This window comes from Macaca nemestrina, chromosome 7 (genome assembly GCF_043159975.1).
Source record: "Macaca nemestrina isolate mMacNem1 chromosome 7, mMacNem.hap1, whole genome shotgun sequence".
Taxonomy (NCBI): domain Eukaryota; kingdom Metazoa; phylum Chordata; class Mammalia; order Primates; family Cercopithecidae; genus Macaca; species Macaca nemestrina.
Window position 1 is genome coordinate 19,024,943 of NC_092131.1, and position 17,313 is coordinate 19,042,255.

At 36.1% G+C, this 17,313-nt stretch overlaps 1 protein-coding gene across 8 annotated transcripts in view; it reads right to left on the bottom strand.

Annotated features, from left to right (window-relative positions):
• The window catches only part of LOC105467577 (tetratricopeptide repeat domain 8), a 58,892-nt gene that overhangs the window by 36,365 nt on the left and 5,214 nt on the right, over positions 1-17,313 (bottom strand). For 4 of the 8 annotated variants that reach the window (XM_071099755.1, XM_011717288.3, XM_011717285.2 and 1 more), the window contains exons 2-7: positions 11,524-11,553; positions 5,648-5,768; positions 4,289-4,352; positions 4,017-4,176; positions 3,698-3,787; positions 1,350-1,394 (exon numbers count right to left, since the gene is read on the bottom strand). In XM_071099755.1, the coding sequence (XP_070955856.1) occupies positions 1,350-1,394; positions 3,698-3,787; positions 4,017-4,176; positions 4,289-4,352; positions 5,648-5,768; positions 11,524-11,553 (510 nt within the window). The remainder of the gene's footprint in view (positions 1-1,349; positions 1,395-3,697; positions 3,788-4,016; positions 4,177-4,288; positions 4,353-5,647; positions 5,769-11,523; positions 11,554-17,313) is intronic. The other 4 variants (XM_071099757.1, XM_011717286.2, XM_071099756.1 and 1 more) reach the window with 1 other exon arrangement.

Below are 17,313 nucleotides of genomic sequence, written 5' to 3' on the forward strand. Positions count from 1 at the left end.
TGTCTCTGTGGAACTCCTATTTTCTAGGATAAGGCCTATTTATTGATCATTCCATATCTTATTCTTATTTTTGCCCTTTCTTTACATTTCTTTTTCCTCCTTTCCATACATCCTACTTATTTTATGGATCTTTACTAATATCATCCCTTCTGAATTTTTCCTTTTCCTACTTGGTAACAACTTCACAGTTTGACAGTTACCTCTTTAATTATTTCATTTATGTCCATTTTATTTCTTCGGCTAGATTACATGGCTTGTAGAGGCAGGGAAAAGTATCATATTTTTTGTTAGGTCTCCTAGTGTATAGCTAGTGGTTGACACATAAAAAACACAATTAAGGGATGGTTATGGTGGCTCATACCTGAAATCCCAGCACTTTGGGAGGCTGAGGCAGGAGGATCACTTAAGGCCAGGAATTCAAGACCAGCCTGGGCAACATAGGGAGAGCATGTCTCTATAGATAATTTTTTTTTTTTTTTTTTTTTTTTTTTTTTTTTTTAGCTAGGCATGGTGTCACATGCCTGTGGTCAAAGTTACTTGGGAGGCTGAGACGGGAGGATCGCCTGAGCCTGGGAAGTCAAGGCTGCAGTGACCCATGATAATGCCACTGCATTCCAGCCTGGGTGACAGAGTGAGACTCTGTCTCAAAATAAAAAGAAGAAGAAAAAAAGAAAACACAATTAAGGAAAACATTTTTATTTTTTGCTTAATATATGGATATAAAGCCTTTTTCCTGAAACTAATAGGAAAATGAGAAAACATGCAATCAGACACTGTAGAATGAACTACATTTGACCAAAGTTGTTCCGCTTGTGTTCATTTGCATATAAGCATGCAAAAATCAAAAAAATTTGAGAAGTCATACGCATATAACTTTAAAATTCTCTGTTAAGAGGCCATGAAGATGATTCCCTCTACTTTTGTATGTTTGAAATCTTTGATCACAAAATGTTAAAGACAGGGGAAAAGGACACACCACAAAAATAACAGAAATACGTGCATTAGTAAACCTAGAATATACTATATGGATTAAGGAAATAAATTGATCAACAATACCATTAGCATAAAAACTATAACTTTAACACAAGCACGTCATGCAGTATTCTCAATTATCTGTATCTTCCCATGTATTGGAGATCTACATACTCTATGAACTAGGTATAGTTCTTATCGCTTGTGTATTTATACACATTTTCCCACTGAAACGGAGGGTGGATTTTAAAGTATTAATAATTCTTCAATCTTTAATAATTTCATCTGTTTATAAGGTCAGAAAAAGAATATTTCAGAATCTAGACTTACAAAGTCAGAAAAATTTCAAAAGAAAATAGCATGAATTCAAAACTTACAGTCTTAACATCATTTTCATGATGAAAGATATACTCAAACAAGGCCTGTGAAGAAAAAAGTGTCAAAAATACATTAGATGTTTTTTAAATTTTATGTTAACAAAAGCACTCTAAAGCCTTGGATTTATAGATAAAAGGGCTTATCCATCTTTTGTTACAATCACTCATTTTAAAATATTACTATTTACAACTGATTCTGGTTTTAACAGACTACAAACTAGAATGCTCAAAGAATTAAACATTTTTTTCATATTATATATTTTATTAGAAAGACAAATGAAAAGTTTATTTCTTAAAGACCAACTTCAGGATTGTCGTAAAACAGATGGAGACAATTCTTTACACTCTCTACATATATTATACAGTGATTATGATATTAATAAGGACAATTTAGACATAAAAAAACTGGAAGTTTCTACTGAAACAAAGTAGAGTACAAGGGTAAAGCGAGGTGTTTTTTGCTTAATTTTTAAAGCTATTTCTCCTTAGATGGTATTTATAGTAACTCTATGATTCAGAATATTCAGGTTTCTTTAGCAGGATGCTACTCGGCCAAGCTGGACATTGGGAACACCTGGTGGTGGGGCGCAGATCAGACCACTTAAATTAAATCAAAGTGGGGGGGATGGCAAAGGCCTGATCTTATATGTTTTAAAGCCCTCAGATAACTTGCATGGACAGCCAGGGCTAAGAACACTTATTTCCAATATTTCACTCAACTCCTCTAAACAAATAAGCATTTACTCTTATTGGCATTACCTTTTTCCATAATACCATCATACCACTTTCCATAATACCACTTGCAAAGAGGCTAACATCCCTAGAAGATATCAAGGTTACTAACAAAGAAGACTTGGAGGCAACCAATTTTTTTAAAAAATGAAGACAAGGCCTTTCTTTAAAAAAAAAAAAAAAAAGGAACCTATAACAATCCCTCCATTTTTTCTGTTATAAAGAAAGAAAAGTTAAGAATGCAGTTGGTGCTACCACTGCCATGAAAAGGATGTTATAGCATCAAAGACAGTGTCATAGGGTCACCCTAGACACCCCAAGCAATATGCCTATATTAAAAATGAGTCCTGGTGGGTCAAGGCAAGCTCAGGGCCAAAGACAGGAAAACCTGGCATTATTTCTACGACATACTAAAAAAGCACAAAATCTAGTTCAGGCTAAATCTAGTAACAGACCAGGTCTGTCCTGGATGCATCTTAATTTAATTGAGAAAAATGCTTCCATTGACAGACTCTCTGGTCAAAATATAGCAATGGTATCAACCAGGCAGACAGTCCCTTCAAGTAAGTGGCCTTAAATGGTCGGGAACCAGATATTCCATGTGAGTTGCTTTCAATACTCCACTCTCATAAAAGAAAGGGAAGTAAGGATAGCTTTACAATTTTACTAAATGAAGTCAACTGGATTGCTGCCAAACAAGAATTTAAGAAAAAAAATCAGCAGCATTATTATTGGCTAATTCCCTGTCTACCAAATGGCATCTTTTTTTCAGACTTAAACTTAAGTCTGTTCAGCTAGTGTCCATTTTAATTTTCTCTAGTGTTTGGTATTTAGTAAACACGTATGTTAAACACCATTAGAACTGAGATTAGGAATGACCTCAGCACTTATGCTCAGAGATTTCAGCTAAAAACCTGAGCTAGGCTTAAACCAGTTTCCGGAAGATAAGTGCTCCTGTCTCTGAATTATTGCAAGCTCACCCTCAAGGTTTATATACTGAAAAGGTCATGGACACCTTCCTTTATTTTTCTCTTTCTCTTTTTCTTCCTCTCCTTCTCTTTCCCTTTCTCTCTCTCCCTCCGCCTCTCATTTTCTCTTTAATTTGAAGGAGCACTTAATCTTTGAGTAGTAATAATTACTAATGTAGTTGGCATGCCGCTATGTGGTTTGAGTAATCCCTATTGAGATGCCTGATAAATTACTAATTAAGAGTACATAATTTTTATCATTTTTGACAGTCCTAAAAAGCTACAAGGATAGAAAATTATTTCTCTGAGAATAGTCCAAGCTAAAAAAGAAAAAAATACGTACATATACAGATGACTTCTTAAGCTTCATTCTATAAAGATGCTGCTGCATAACTGCTTTCTTTGTTATAAATTACTACTCTTTATCAAGGGAAAAGAATTTCCTATAATAATGGTATATGTACTTTATTTCTGACTGACTTTTCTTAACTCAATTAACTCAAAGACTAAGAGTAATTTTACATATTAAACATTTCCACTTCAATAAAGACGGCCTTTCCTTCACAAGTTTTTATTCATTTTCTAATTTGTCATTATCATCATACATGTAATATTACTTTATAACTCAAAATCATTTTAAGTACATACCTTTGCCAACTTAGGTTTCTGGGAATATTTTGTTAAATTCAGTCTAGATAAATTTATAAATGGTCCATCAGGACTTGTAAGCATGGAAGCCTACAGAAGAAAAACAATAGAACAAGAGATCTGAAACTTTCTCTTGAAACATAAACAAGTTTAATATGCATAAAAATATAAAAGCAACATAAAATAAAAACAACCACCTTCAAAAATCTTCCATATAATTCTCCACTATAACAACAGGGGAAAATGATGTACCAATGTATAAAGCTACTTTGGTAATACCAAAGTCATACAAGGCTATGGGAAAGCTGATAGAATTTACCGTTCCCAGCCTGACAAATCTTCCGGAGGAGCTGGTGATAGGGCGGGCTGTGTAGGCGGTTCTGGGGGTTCTGATGGCCTGTTCCATAGTGCCTGGCCTTCCACTCTGTGTGCTGGGCCTGAGGAAACCTGTAATGGGTCTTCCAGCTTGTGTGACTGGCCTGTGAAGATTATAAATTGTTATAATACAAAGAAGATCATTTGAGGAAAGACTTTCTCTCATACAGTCTGATCAACATTTAGTGGCAGAGGATACGAAGCAGAAGTACATACCTAACGGCCTGACTAGGCCCTCCTGTCTGATTAGTTCCAGGGAGTTTCAAAGACGTTCCAGGGCCTAGGAGACAGGATGGCTAATTCAATTTATATATTATCAATTAATCTGTAAAAACTGTAAGCTAATACAGTTTTCAGAACTGTGCTGGCCTGGTGAAAAAGACATTAATAGCAAGAAATATATTTTAGGGAAATGTGTTTTAGACTAATATTTAATGAGTACCTATCATGTTACTTATGTCATCACATTTAATCTTCACACTAAGTCTGTAAAGCAGGTAGTATTAACCCATTTAACAAAGGTTCACAGAATTAAATAAACAGGTCAGCCTATTAGTAGGGCTGGGATTTAAACTCAAGACTAACAGGCTCCAAAGTTCAAAATAATGGTTCTATCCTCATAGTTCAATTATTTCTCATATAAACTTCTTCCAATAAAACATAATTTATTCACAATATCTAGAATTTAGATATTTTAACTCTAAAAGAACAAAATAATGGTAAAGAAAGACATTTTAACATAAAAATATGTATTTTTTTTCTCAATTTCTATTTGAAGGTTTAAAATAGCTATTACCTTCCAAAAGATATAAATGACTGAGAACTATAATTACCAGCAAGACCACCGAATGTCCTGGTTATCATTCAATACCATTTTTTTAAGGCTAGTCAAGTGAAGCAGTGGGAGTGGAGAAGGAACAAAGAAACCTATAATGGGTTGTGATCAAGTAGTTGTAAACACCACTGCACTCGGACCAGGCTTTATCCAATACCATTTGTACCACCATATCTGCAAGCTGGGGACTGTGCCTCTGGGTCAATCCCAACAGACACTCACAGCCCAGCATATCACCTCATTACCTCACATTATGACTTAGAGCAAATCATGCTCAATTATAACAATAAACTGATGTTTTCAAAGGATCTTTTTTTAAAGTCCTCTTAGAACACCTCTGTTGTTTGGATACTTCCCAGATAAACAATATTCTGATATATTAGACAAGTAGTTCAAATAGAATGTATTTTTATAAATTTTTTCCATATGATCAGCAGTTGAACATAGATATAAATTATTTCTAAAATGCATAATATAGCTTGTATTAGAAAATTGTTATACATCAATCTCATACCTTAAGTTTAAGATAACTGAATTGTGGGGAAAAAGCCTTTGTACTATAAGGCAGAACAGAAACTATTTACTCAAAGTAATTTTTTTTCATCATTTTTGTTTCATGTATATAATGTTTATATATATAAAGTGTAGAAATACATAGGTATATACATATATCCCTCTTATACATAGTATTCTTCCTCTTAATGGTATTTCATTAACTTAACTGAAAACCCAATACTTACGTGGAACTTGAGCAATAGCATTTTCATCCAGCATCATTTCTGCAATTCCCTCCTGATCTACATCAATTTCATCTATGTACACCATTTCTGTTAGTGCTCTTGCTTTTAAGATCCAAGCTGCCTAAAAACCATGGATAAATAAAACACACATTAAAATAGCATTAGAAATACTACACGGCTTATAGAATAGCCATCCTTCATTGTTGTTATTTCATTTTGTATTAAACATGTTCACCTCTTGCTACGTTATTCTAATTTAAAGGGCCATGTCAAAAACTAATACAAGAAGGCATTATTATTAATGAAGAAACAACCCATGCATCAATTACACAGTAAATAAAAGTGGAGTAATTACCTGGTAGTCTTCTAACACCCCTTTTTAGAAATAAAAAGATAGATCTTTAGAGAAAATTTTACTAAAATAGTAATTGGAAAACAAATGAATAAAGCTACAACCACATTGTTCTTTCTGCCTTCCTCCTTCAAGGTCAAGTCCTTTATTATAAAGCCTTCCCTGAGGTTCCAGTTCTAAACCTATTACACGCTCTTGTCTTTCTCACAGAGAGTTCTCTTTATGCCTCTATTATTGCCCACTTAACTATATTTGAAAAACACTCTATTTATTTGGGTATATGTTAGCTCTTCCGTCCCCAGAATGCAAGCTTTTATACCTTGTTCACTTTGGAATTTTCCATAATATCTGTGGTTTTTGTAGACAGTAGGTATTCAAGAAATGTTAGTTGAACTGAACTAAGATCAATTTACCCAATTTCAATAATGAAACAACACTGGTTGCTTTGTGATCTAGTCAGTAGAAAACCTGCTAGATAATGAAAAAAAGGGAAAAGGTAATTAAGAAATATAACTGGAAAATATTTTATCAGCCTTGCTTTACTTTGAAAAATTCAATGTAAACATGTACACAATTAAATTTCTTATTAAACATATGAAATTATTTTATCTGAAATGTCTACCTTTCCTTTACTACAGAATAGAGGCAGAAAACAATAAAGCTTGGTGTCCTGTGGAGGATTTGAAAAGAAGGCAACTCTTGAAGCTGCAGCACAGAAGTGACTCTAGAGCCTAAAGGAAGTAGCAGCAAAGGAAATTTGGGGAGGGATTAGGCTCAGTATACTAGGAATATATGGCTGTGAAGCAGGCTCAGTGAAGGCCAAGGGACTGGAAAGGAACAGGTGAGAGCTACAGGAGGTCCAGAAAGTTCCCACATAAAGAACTCAAGATGCATTCAGTATGTATATTCATTGAGCACCCCCTAATGAAATACCATCAGGCTAGGTTCTGAGAAGGAAACATGAGAAGATTAAAACACGGATCGTAATTTCCCTGAATACATCACCTATTGGATGAAATGACAGGTGACAAGTGTGTGATTTTATAGAAGTTGGAAAGCAGAGATCCTTTTGTGAGCTCAAGTAATTGGAATGCACGCTATGAACATTTTTTTAAAAAGAAAAAAAAAAAGAATAACGTCATGCGTTCATTTTAATGAGGATAAAGATGGCTGCCTCTACAACATATTTAGGTTCCCAAAGTGAAATTACATTTGGTTAGATGATTAGCTTTTGGCTTGCACTTTTCTGCTTGAGGTTTACTGGATTATTTAAAAATTTAGAACAAAGTGTTTCAAATGTTATGTATGAATTTAACACAATTGGATGAGTAGAATATGGACTCAAAAAACTAACTTATTTGTAAAAAAATTTTTTTTAAATTCCTACTGGAACTCCAATTGGAACTGTGAGAGCCACCAAAGTATAGAAAAAAAATCTCAGGTTTTCACTCATCAAAGATCAGGAACAATACCATATGTATACAACTGCTCCCAGGCGTTGCGGAAGTCCTCAATGGCTTGGACTTATGTTCTAATTTAACTCTAAAGATGGAAATAGGCAATACTGATTTATATTAAATCTCTACAGGTCATACTGCCCTGCAAGTATCTGACAGCTTTGATTTTTCAAAAGAGCATTCTTTGCTCAGCACTCTCTGGTGGGTAAGAAGGACTGCAGCATTTTCTGCTGGAACAGCAAAGCACCACATGAGCTCTGCTTGTTACTGCCGTATTACTAGGGAGCATCTACTGCATGCTACATCCTGGGTATACAAAGAGGAGTAAATCAGAGTCCTAGCTCTAACTGAAAAGAATTTCCATGTAATGAGAAAAATATAATAACAAAAATGAAAAACAAAAAGAAGTGTGTGATAGAACAGAGGAAATGTGTCCAGCTACCTGGGAGTGGAAGGAAGGGTAGAAGTGAAGAACTAGGACCAGTGGACAGGCAAAGTGGACAATAGGCAGGCTAGCTAGAGAGCCTATGGCATGTTTGGAAACTCTAGGAGAATTGAAGAATCAGGGAAGAGGTCAGAGAAAAAGTCAGGAGCCAGGTGATGGATCCTGTATGCCACAGTGAGGTATGTAAATTTTTATCCTGATAATGAGAAGCTAATGAGGCTTCAGAACTATGATTTGGAGTCCTACCTAAATCAAGCTTGTTTATTTATTTATTAATTTACTTTTTGAGACAGAGTTTTGCTCTTGTTGCCCAAGCTGGAGTATAATGGCACGATCTCAGCTCACTGTAACCTCCGCTTCCTGGGTTCAAGTGATTCTCCTGCCTCAGCCTCCCAAATAGCTGGGATTACAGGCACATGCCACCACGCCCAGCTAATTTTCTGTATTTTTAGTAGAGATGGGGTTTCACCATGTTGGTTAGGCTTGTCTTGAACTCCTGACCTCAAGTGATCCACCCTCTTTGGCTTCCCAAAGTGCTTAGATTATAGGCGTGCGCCATCACACCCGGCCTTAAGTCAACTTTTAAACATCAAGTTTTATCATTATAGTAGCATTTAGCATTTATATAGTTGGTTATTAATATATTTTATTTTTAACTATTTTCAAGTTCATATTGTTATTTCATAGTCCAATCCATCATGATTCTTGACATCCATCTCCCAACTGACCTCTTAAATATTAAAGAGTTACAGATTTTTTATATTAGGCTAAGCAAAATATAGAAAAGAAAATCCACTCTTCCTTCCCTGCAATATGAATAAATACTTCCGAAATCAAAGTCAAATAGGAATGTTTTTTTGAGAAAGGCTCTCACCCTGTCTCCCAGGCTGGAATGCAGTGGTGCAGCCTCAACCTCCACAGTTCAGGTAATCCTTCCACCTCCCACCTCAGGTCTCAGGTTCCAGAGTAGCTAGGACTACAGATGTGTACTACCAAACCCAGCTTTGTTTGTTTGTTTGTTTGCAGAGATGGGATCTCACTTTGTTGCCCTGGCTGGTCTTGAACTCCTGGCCTCAAGTGATCCTCCTGCCTTGGCCTCCTAAAGTGCTGAGTTTACAGGTGTGAGCCACTGCGCCAAGGCTAGAAATCTCTTTCTAAATTTTATTCCATAAGAATCCACTCTTTCAAAGAGATAAATAAATATTAATTTAATTTCTAAAATATAATTCTTAAGAAACAATGGTATGAATTTTTGATATTTAAAGCTCTAGAATAAAATCTACTCACATTGTTATTCAATTTTAAATTTTATCAGTGTTTGAGAAAATTAATCTTCCTAAGTTCTCTTCTGTTCTAACAAAAAATGACCTTGAAAATCACATATCACTGCTTGATTAAACATCAGACTGTTTTCAAAGAACTGCTCCTGGCAATGTGAACAATTCTTGAGATTTTAATGAAAACAGCAGATGGAGCTTTGGCTTTAAAAAAAATAATTTTTTTTTTTTACTTTGGAAACAAGCCAAGTATGTTTTACAGCCCTAAAATCCTCTGCCTGCTTTAAAAAAAAAAGCCAAAAAAACTTTAAAACTAATCAGTGATTAAAATAAAATGAATAACAAAGCACACACAGTAACTCCAAACTACCCCTTGAAACTAAACAAAAATATAAAGTTGCCTTATCAGATATGTTTACTTATTAATAAATGGGAGGGTCACACAGTTTAAAAAAATAGTTTATGCAAATTTATTTAAATATTTATGTATTAGAAGCACCATAATATCAATAAAAATAAGAATTGACGCTTTAGGAACTCTGTTTTGTAAGGGAAAAGCACAGATTCTCCCAAACCAAATGAATAATCATATCAATTTTTCCCTTTATATCTGTGAAACACAATCCCATCTCATTCACCAACTGAGTTAGTCTACAGGACATTACTCCTGAGGCAGATACTTGCCAGCAAACATCAGGAAAATATTGACTCACTCATTCCATCCACTGTGACATTAGTTCAGTTTTAGTTATAAAAATAAACATATGAAGGGCTTAAAACTCTGCTGACTGAGCAAAGCATGTTTAAATTATTCTGTTACTCTTAATACAGAATGCAAGGCCAGTAGTTTAAAGCATGTAAGAAACAATTTTAGGTTATTATTAGAATAAGGCTATGAAAGGAACAGTCTGTCTGACCTGATTTAAACATCATAAGACTCAGTAACTATTGACACTCTGCCTACTCTATGAAAATGAAAACTTAGGCACAAGATACTGAACTGTTATTGTATATAGCCTCATTCCTTTTGAAGTTGTAACAATGTGCAAAAATAAGAAATTCCAAAAGTGTAAATAGTAAGGCCAAAAGAATCTAGTCAGCCTTGTTCCCTTTTGTATCATCATACAGTGGATAATTAAGTCTATACAAACAGAACTGGAAAATAATGCCAAATACAGATTTTTCATGAAGTCCCTGTGCTAGTTTAAAGCTCTTAAATGCCATTTATAGTTTTAAAACCATTCCTGCAATGCAAATTTTTGATGTTTTAAATTTTAATCAAAATCTTCCAAATTTCCTGAAAACAAAATCCATAGTATTTATAACTTTGATCCTTCTTGAATGATCTGTACCAATATTATGCAAAAAAAATAGTTTTGCCCCATCTATCAGTTTGAAAATCAAGATTATGAACATTCAAAAGACAAACGTCAGCCTTTTAAAGAACACAGTGCCACATATTAACCTATTTACAGTGTGTGTTTAATACTACACAAGCCTCCATAAGAGTACTTTGTAAACTGCTTAATATTCTAAAAAGTTTGCTGATTACTCATACGAACACTTAATAAGGTTCAAGTCTTTTATTTACCTAAAGAAACCCTGTTAACATTCCATCTCCCTTGGCAGGGCAAACACATGGCGACATTTAAGCTCTCTGATTTATAACTCTGCACAACTTCTCTCCTTAGTCCCAGACTCACTGGCAACTCTCTTGGACTAAAAGTATCACTGGCCAGGTGTCCCCTCCTCTCTCCTAGGGCTTCCTCTCAATTCATTCCCTTATGTCTTATCCAGTTAGCAAGCCTCTAGCTGCCTCCCATCCTTACCCAAACTGATTTGGTCAATGTGACTGTCTGGGCAGTGTCCTTTCCTTTCTCCCTCACCGTGGCAGGCTCCTCCCTCTTAGAGCCACCAGGTCAGTTAAAACCAAGACCTTCTCAAGCAGAGTCCACCCTTGACTCAAGACATGCCATCCCATCCATCATAGTCTTTCAGACATTTGTCATTCCACTGACTCTCCTACTCCCTTTCTAAGCCCTTGGTTTCCCTCACCTCCTTCTTTATTTTTCTTATCCTTCTAATCCATCTTGGTCATTTCCATTTAAGCTCCAAATCCCAATGAATAGAGCGCATTATTAGTTCTACAAGGCTATCAATATACACAAAAGTATTGAAAATATAATCATTTATTTACATAAGAAGGCACAGATGTCTGAGAGATATGGCTAATTTTATAAACCCACAGGAAGATATACAGCAGATTTTCTAATCTATAGCAACAACTAAGCAATAGCAATTAAAGAATTCTCTAATCTAAAGGTTGCAGCTAAACCTTTCTTTACCTGATGCACTGGCAATTCAGGATCTGGTTCCTGGAAAGCATTAAGAAGGCAGTAAACAGTTTTAAGAAATACAGTTTCTAAAATAAAAAGTCTTAATGACCAGTCAAGTATTTGTAGGTGAACTCTAACTCATTCAATAAAAATCCAAAAAATTAACTTTAGTCTTCCTACAGAAGTGTTCTCAAGAGTTGTGTAAAATGAATACACATTGAAGAATGCTAAATTTTCAATGATCGGAAAATTCTAATTGATCTAACCTCAATCAAAGTGCAAAGAGAAGATACTTTAACTACTTATTTAATGAACACACAATATATCAGAAATTAAGAATAATTTCATAACTATACCAAGGAAATATCTCCTTTTATTCAAAAGTAAGTTCATGGTGGTTAAAACATTCAGACTTTAATCCCTTAAAGAGAAGAAGGAAAATCCACACAATACAAACCCTTGTATTCCTCATAAATACAATGGGATTCATGACTAAAAATAAGTTAATTCTGACAATAATATCCTCCAAGAAATGTTTATAAATAAACTACACAATATGCATTAGTGTCAGATGCTGATAAATTCAGCATCTGGGTTTTTCTGTACAAATTAAATAGAAATCCATTGGTTTAAAAAAATCAGACTTATAACAAATTTATTTATAAAACATCTACACTTATATGTCTGTCTAGTCAGCAGCATCTGTTGAGTACTTAATCTGTTTTACTGGGGAAAGTACTAAGAAACAGAAAAAGGAAAGAAGATCCTTGCTTTCTACAGCTCTAAATCCAAAAAGAACACCTCAAATATTTTTAAAGAATATATTACTCTTACAAGCAATGTGCAAACCATATGGTCACCATGCAAGGACAGGCAATTTATTTAACATGACAAAATGGTAGGAACATGAGAGGAAAAGGTTAAGTTAGGCTAGAATATGAGGGCCCTAAAGGATGGGAGTTACAGAAGATGTGGCAATCAACTGAACCGAACACAAAACAGCAACTAGAGAACACATAGCAATTGGAGGTTTTCAACTCCAGTGCGCCTACCAAGGATGTGGAAAAAGTACAGATTTCCTAAACACAATCCAAACTTAAGGAAACACACCAATCCAGGGAATGACATGCCAGATGAAAGAAGTAAGGCGTTCTTTCTTTCTTCTGTTTACTTGTATACATATCTCTATAGCCCATCATCTCATTTGAGTCTCATAACAACCATCTGAGGAAAGCAGGGAAGTATTATTATCTACTTTATAGATAAGGAAACAAATTCAGAGACGTTAAGTAATTTAAGGTCATACAAACGGTTGAGGGAATCAAGTGCTCCTTCTTGCCAGTGCCTCTTGGAGATTTAAAAAAAAAAAAAAAAGAGTTGGACATAATAAGGCAGGAATGAAAGGTAAAGTTTAGGAGAGATACAAGATAAATCCAATACATTAAGAAAACTGGGGGAGAAAGTTTACTGGAGGTGATTGTAGACAATGCTTGAAAAGGAAAAAACAGCTAAAGGAGACAGAAGCCACTGAAACTGGATGCTGTGATTTGCCAAGGGCAGGTAGATTCCTCCAGTGACACAAAATGAAACCACCAGTTCAGCCTCAGAGGATTTCTGCTCACTGAGGAAGGTCTTCACGATCTCTCTGTCTTGTTCTTCTGGCCTTCAGGGATACATTTAGGGCTGATCATTTGGATGAAGAGTATGCAGGGAAATTATGGGAAATCATCAACATGAAGGTCAGAGGAGAAAATGAGAGGCCTCATGAGCAGGGAGGTGCAGAGACAGGTGAGGGATTGCGTTGATGGAAAATGGAGACCAGGCCTATGTGGGTACAAGGCCGAGAACACATTAATTTCACAACATTCTAGTCAGGGAGGCATCTAAATTACAGTACAATGTGTCAAACACTGTACTCACATTATGGTCAAACACAGGTGACTTAGGTGAACAAAAGAAAAGCAGAAGACACGGAAGGTGAGAGAGTCAGAGAAGGGGGAGATTATTCTGGAAATTATTGAGTGCCAATGATTTGTGAACTATATTCAACATCCTTTCACCATCCATTTCACTGGACATCTTCCTCACAAATGCTTTCCAGATTCCCAGCAATCCTTTAAGAAAAATATAGATGACAGAATCCTGCATGCAAATATCTGTAAGTGTACAGACAATAGCAGCTAACTTTTTTTAATCACTTACCACATGTTCATGAGCCTTATAACAACCCTCTGAGATACAGGTATATTATCATCACCATTTACAAATGAGAACACTCTGAGAGCAAGGTGTTGCAGGACCTGTGAGCCCCAAAATTGGGGCTTAGCCCAGGAGGGTACTTGGCTTTGCCACGGAAGTAATTGTAGGGTGAGTCAGTGGTATTAGATAGCACTTTTATTGGCTGGTACTGCTCCTTGCAGAGTAGGGCTAACTCATAGGCAGTGTGGCCAGAATCAGCAACTATGGGCTTTTGGCAACTCTGTTTATACTCATGAAAACCCACTTTTAATTATATGCAAATTAAGGGGTGGGCCAATGCAAATTAGGGAACAGGTTATTTAGAACTTTCTAGGAAAGGGGCAGTAACTTATGGGTTGTTGCCATGGAAAGGGGTGGTAACTTCTGGGTCATTGCCATGGCACTTTTAAACTGTCATGGCAGCTGGTGGGAGGGTGTTCTGCTGATGAGCAGTGAGGGCAGCGAGGGGTCACTTTCCTTGCCATCTGCTGGTTTCTTCACTTTATCCTGTCTAGACCAGATCCTGTTTTGGTCAGCAGTGTTGTGACCAGAAGACAAGTCCTGTTGGTCTCTTACCTCAAAGATATAGAGGCAGTATTTGAACCTAGACACTCTGGGTCCAGAGCAGGACTCTGCTGAGTATGTGGGATGACAGCAAGGATGGAACACAGACTACCGTAGGATGTGGAGAGACCAAGGACAGGCATGGATCTCTGGAGATCCATCAGGAGCAGGACTATGAAGGAAAAGAGTCGGAATGTTTTAATTTGGAGATAGGGGAAAACTCTTTTTAAAAAATCACTGAGCCTTTCCTCTTTGGGTCTCTCTCAGTCATAGTCTTGTGATTTAAATTAATCCACCCATGCAGCTTCACTTATTCTAGCAAGCGATTTATACGGGTATCAACGCAGTTGAGCAGAAAGCTCCAGGCTTTGCTGTAGAGTCAGAAGACGTGGGCTAGGCGTGATCCTCAGGGAGCCACTTAGCTGCATGACCTTGACAAAGTCATATAATCTACATTACCTTCTCAAATTAAAGCAATAGTACCCACCTCACAGGAGAATCTTAAGGACTAATAATAAAACCTTGCGTTTTTAAGAAAACTTCACAACTTTTAGAGTTCTTTCACATATATTATCATACTTTTTCAAGTATAAGCTTAACAGAAGCACCAAACCATCTATTACTCCCCCTTTCAGAACACAGAACTGATGGAAGATCAAATTAAAACTTCCTCTGACTCTCCCTCAAAGTAGGTAACAGGACATGGAAAGTAGAGTGCCACTTCCTAGAATGAGAAAATACCTATTAGCATCAACTTCAAGTCACATCTGTTTGCTTCCTTCCTTCCACCCTAAGGTTCAGCATTTTCTTAGCTTGTTTCTGTTACTTTAGGGAATTAAATCTCCAGATAATTCTGAATGCAACTTTCTAATTACCACCAGTACTTATGCTGGCTAATGAGTCTCCTCAGCTCCATGCTTAAATTGCCAAGTCATTATTCAAAATTTAGTAATAAAAGAAGGGCGAAAAAGTTTAAGAGAATAGAGGAATTGATGGATTTCAGAAGGTTAGAGAGATCTAGTGACCACGCAGCCAAGTGGGAGTGTAATCTGTGTAAGTCAGCAGGAATACAAATTCATAAAATGACCTGCCCCACAGTGTATACAATCAAAGGATTAAGTCTGGCTAAGTCTCCATGGCCCCAAAGAGGAAACCAATTAGATAATCACACGACATGTTCTTTGGCTTGGATCACCAGATCACCGTCTCAACCAACTACTCACATATAGCTCATTGGGGAGCCCTGGTTTCATATCTTTCATCTAAGCCAGTCATTTTCAGCCATTTCTCCTCCTTCAAACCATTTACAATAATAACCCCCTCCTCTCTGTAACATCTCTCATTATAAGCAGAGATTGGGGCAAAGCGAGAATGTAAGTTAGAAAAAAGTCTTTCTCCCATTCTGACACACAGTTCATGGGTCCCAACCTCAGAATCACCGATTTCAATAATCTGAAAATCTACCAGACACCTACCCCATTAATGAAAGCATATTGTCTTTTAAAAATCCCACGGCCTGAAAAACCTTCACGTTTTATTAACTGTTTAATTATAATGGAGCTAAAAACCAGGACTGGTTTTATTTAAAGCCATGAATCTGACATATGGAACACAAAGAACAGTAAACAGATTAAGCAACTAATCAGGATGACGATCAACATGAGCCGCAGAAGCAAACGTTCCCTCTAGGTCACAGTGCTGTACGGAGAGGACTGTTTTGCATTTCCTCTTTTTATATCTTACAACTTTTAACCACTTTTTCAGTCACAATTTAAAGAACACTTTGAAAAAGATAAAGCTTCTCTATGAATTGGTTATTCCTACTATATTTAATCAAAAAAGGGAAATTATAATAAATTAATCAGTTATCTTTCTTTCTTTATTCTTAACAGATCTGAACTTTAATACCCTTCATGCTTACAGATCCTGGCTGGCCTCTGTCCCTCACTATTCTGCATCTAGAAAAAGCAGTTGAGAACCCATGTTCTTCAAGAACAATTCCCCATTACCAAACACCATATTATTATATTTAATCTACCCTTCAGTTCTTTTGTAGCCAAATTAAAATGTGTTACTCTGAAGAAACAAGCTATTGCGTGGTACATCATACCTCTCTGGCTAGCCTGACTATCAAAAATAAAATCCAGAAATCCTAATAGAAAATACAAGGCAATAATTCAAGACTTTTGATGATTCTACACCAAAACAGTATCCCTTAAAGGCGAAATAAATGCATACAAAATAGTCTTAGAGGTGGGCTTCATCTCAGTATGCTAATGTATCAGGACCAAAATGTTCTTTTTGAAGCTCCCTGGACCAGCTTATAAAAAGATTAACAAATAACAAATCATTTTTGAGAGGTTTTACTCATCTGGGAGAAAAATAAACAAAACCAAAAGTGAAAAATGACATTATTAAAAACAAAATATATCTTTTGTAAGGGCGAGGGGAAAATGTAAGAGCAAAAACGAATCCATTTGGCACTCAGAAGAAATATTTTAATTTCTGGGCTCCTCTATGTGTCCAGGAGTTTCAAAGTCACTCCATACTATAATCAGTTTGGTGGCACAGAACAGTAATTCAAACAGTTACAGAGGAAAAGTACTCTCAAATGTGGAAACCTCAGTAAATGCCCAGGAGGCTAAAGGGGCATGAAGGTGAACCAGTTAACTGCAGAGCAGAGGACCATCTACTCCCGCTCTGGTCACATTTCTGTTAGCTTTTCATAGATGGTGAATCTCTCCATCATTTAACTTCCTCCACTGAAACAATGAAAGCACTGTAAGAAATAGCAATGATGATCATTACTATTAGAAACACTCTCCTGGAGGAACCCAGGAGGAATTTTAAAAGCTGATTTTTAAAAACTGACCCTCAAAACAAGAATTAAGAATGCCCATAAGGAAATTATATTTATTTGAAAAAGTAAGTGTCCATTGAAGAACCTATGGTGCTGAGAATTAAGGATGGGGCAGGGGAAGACAAAGATGATCAGGC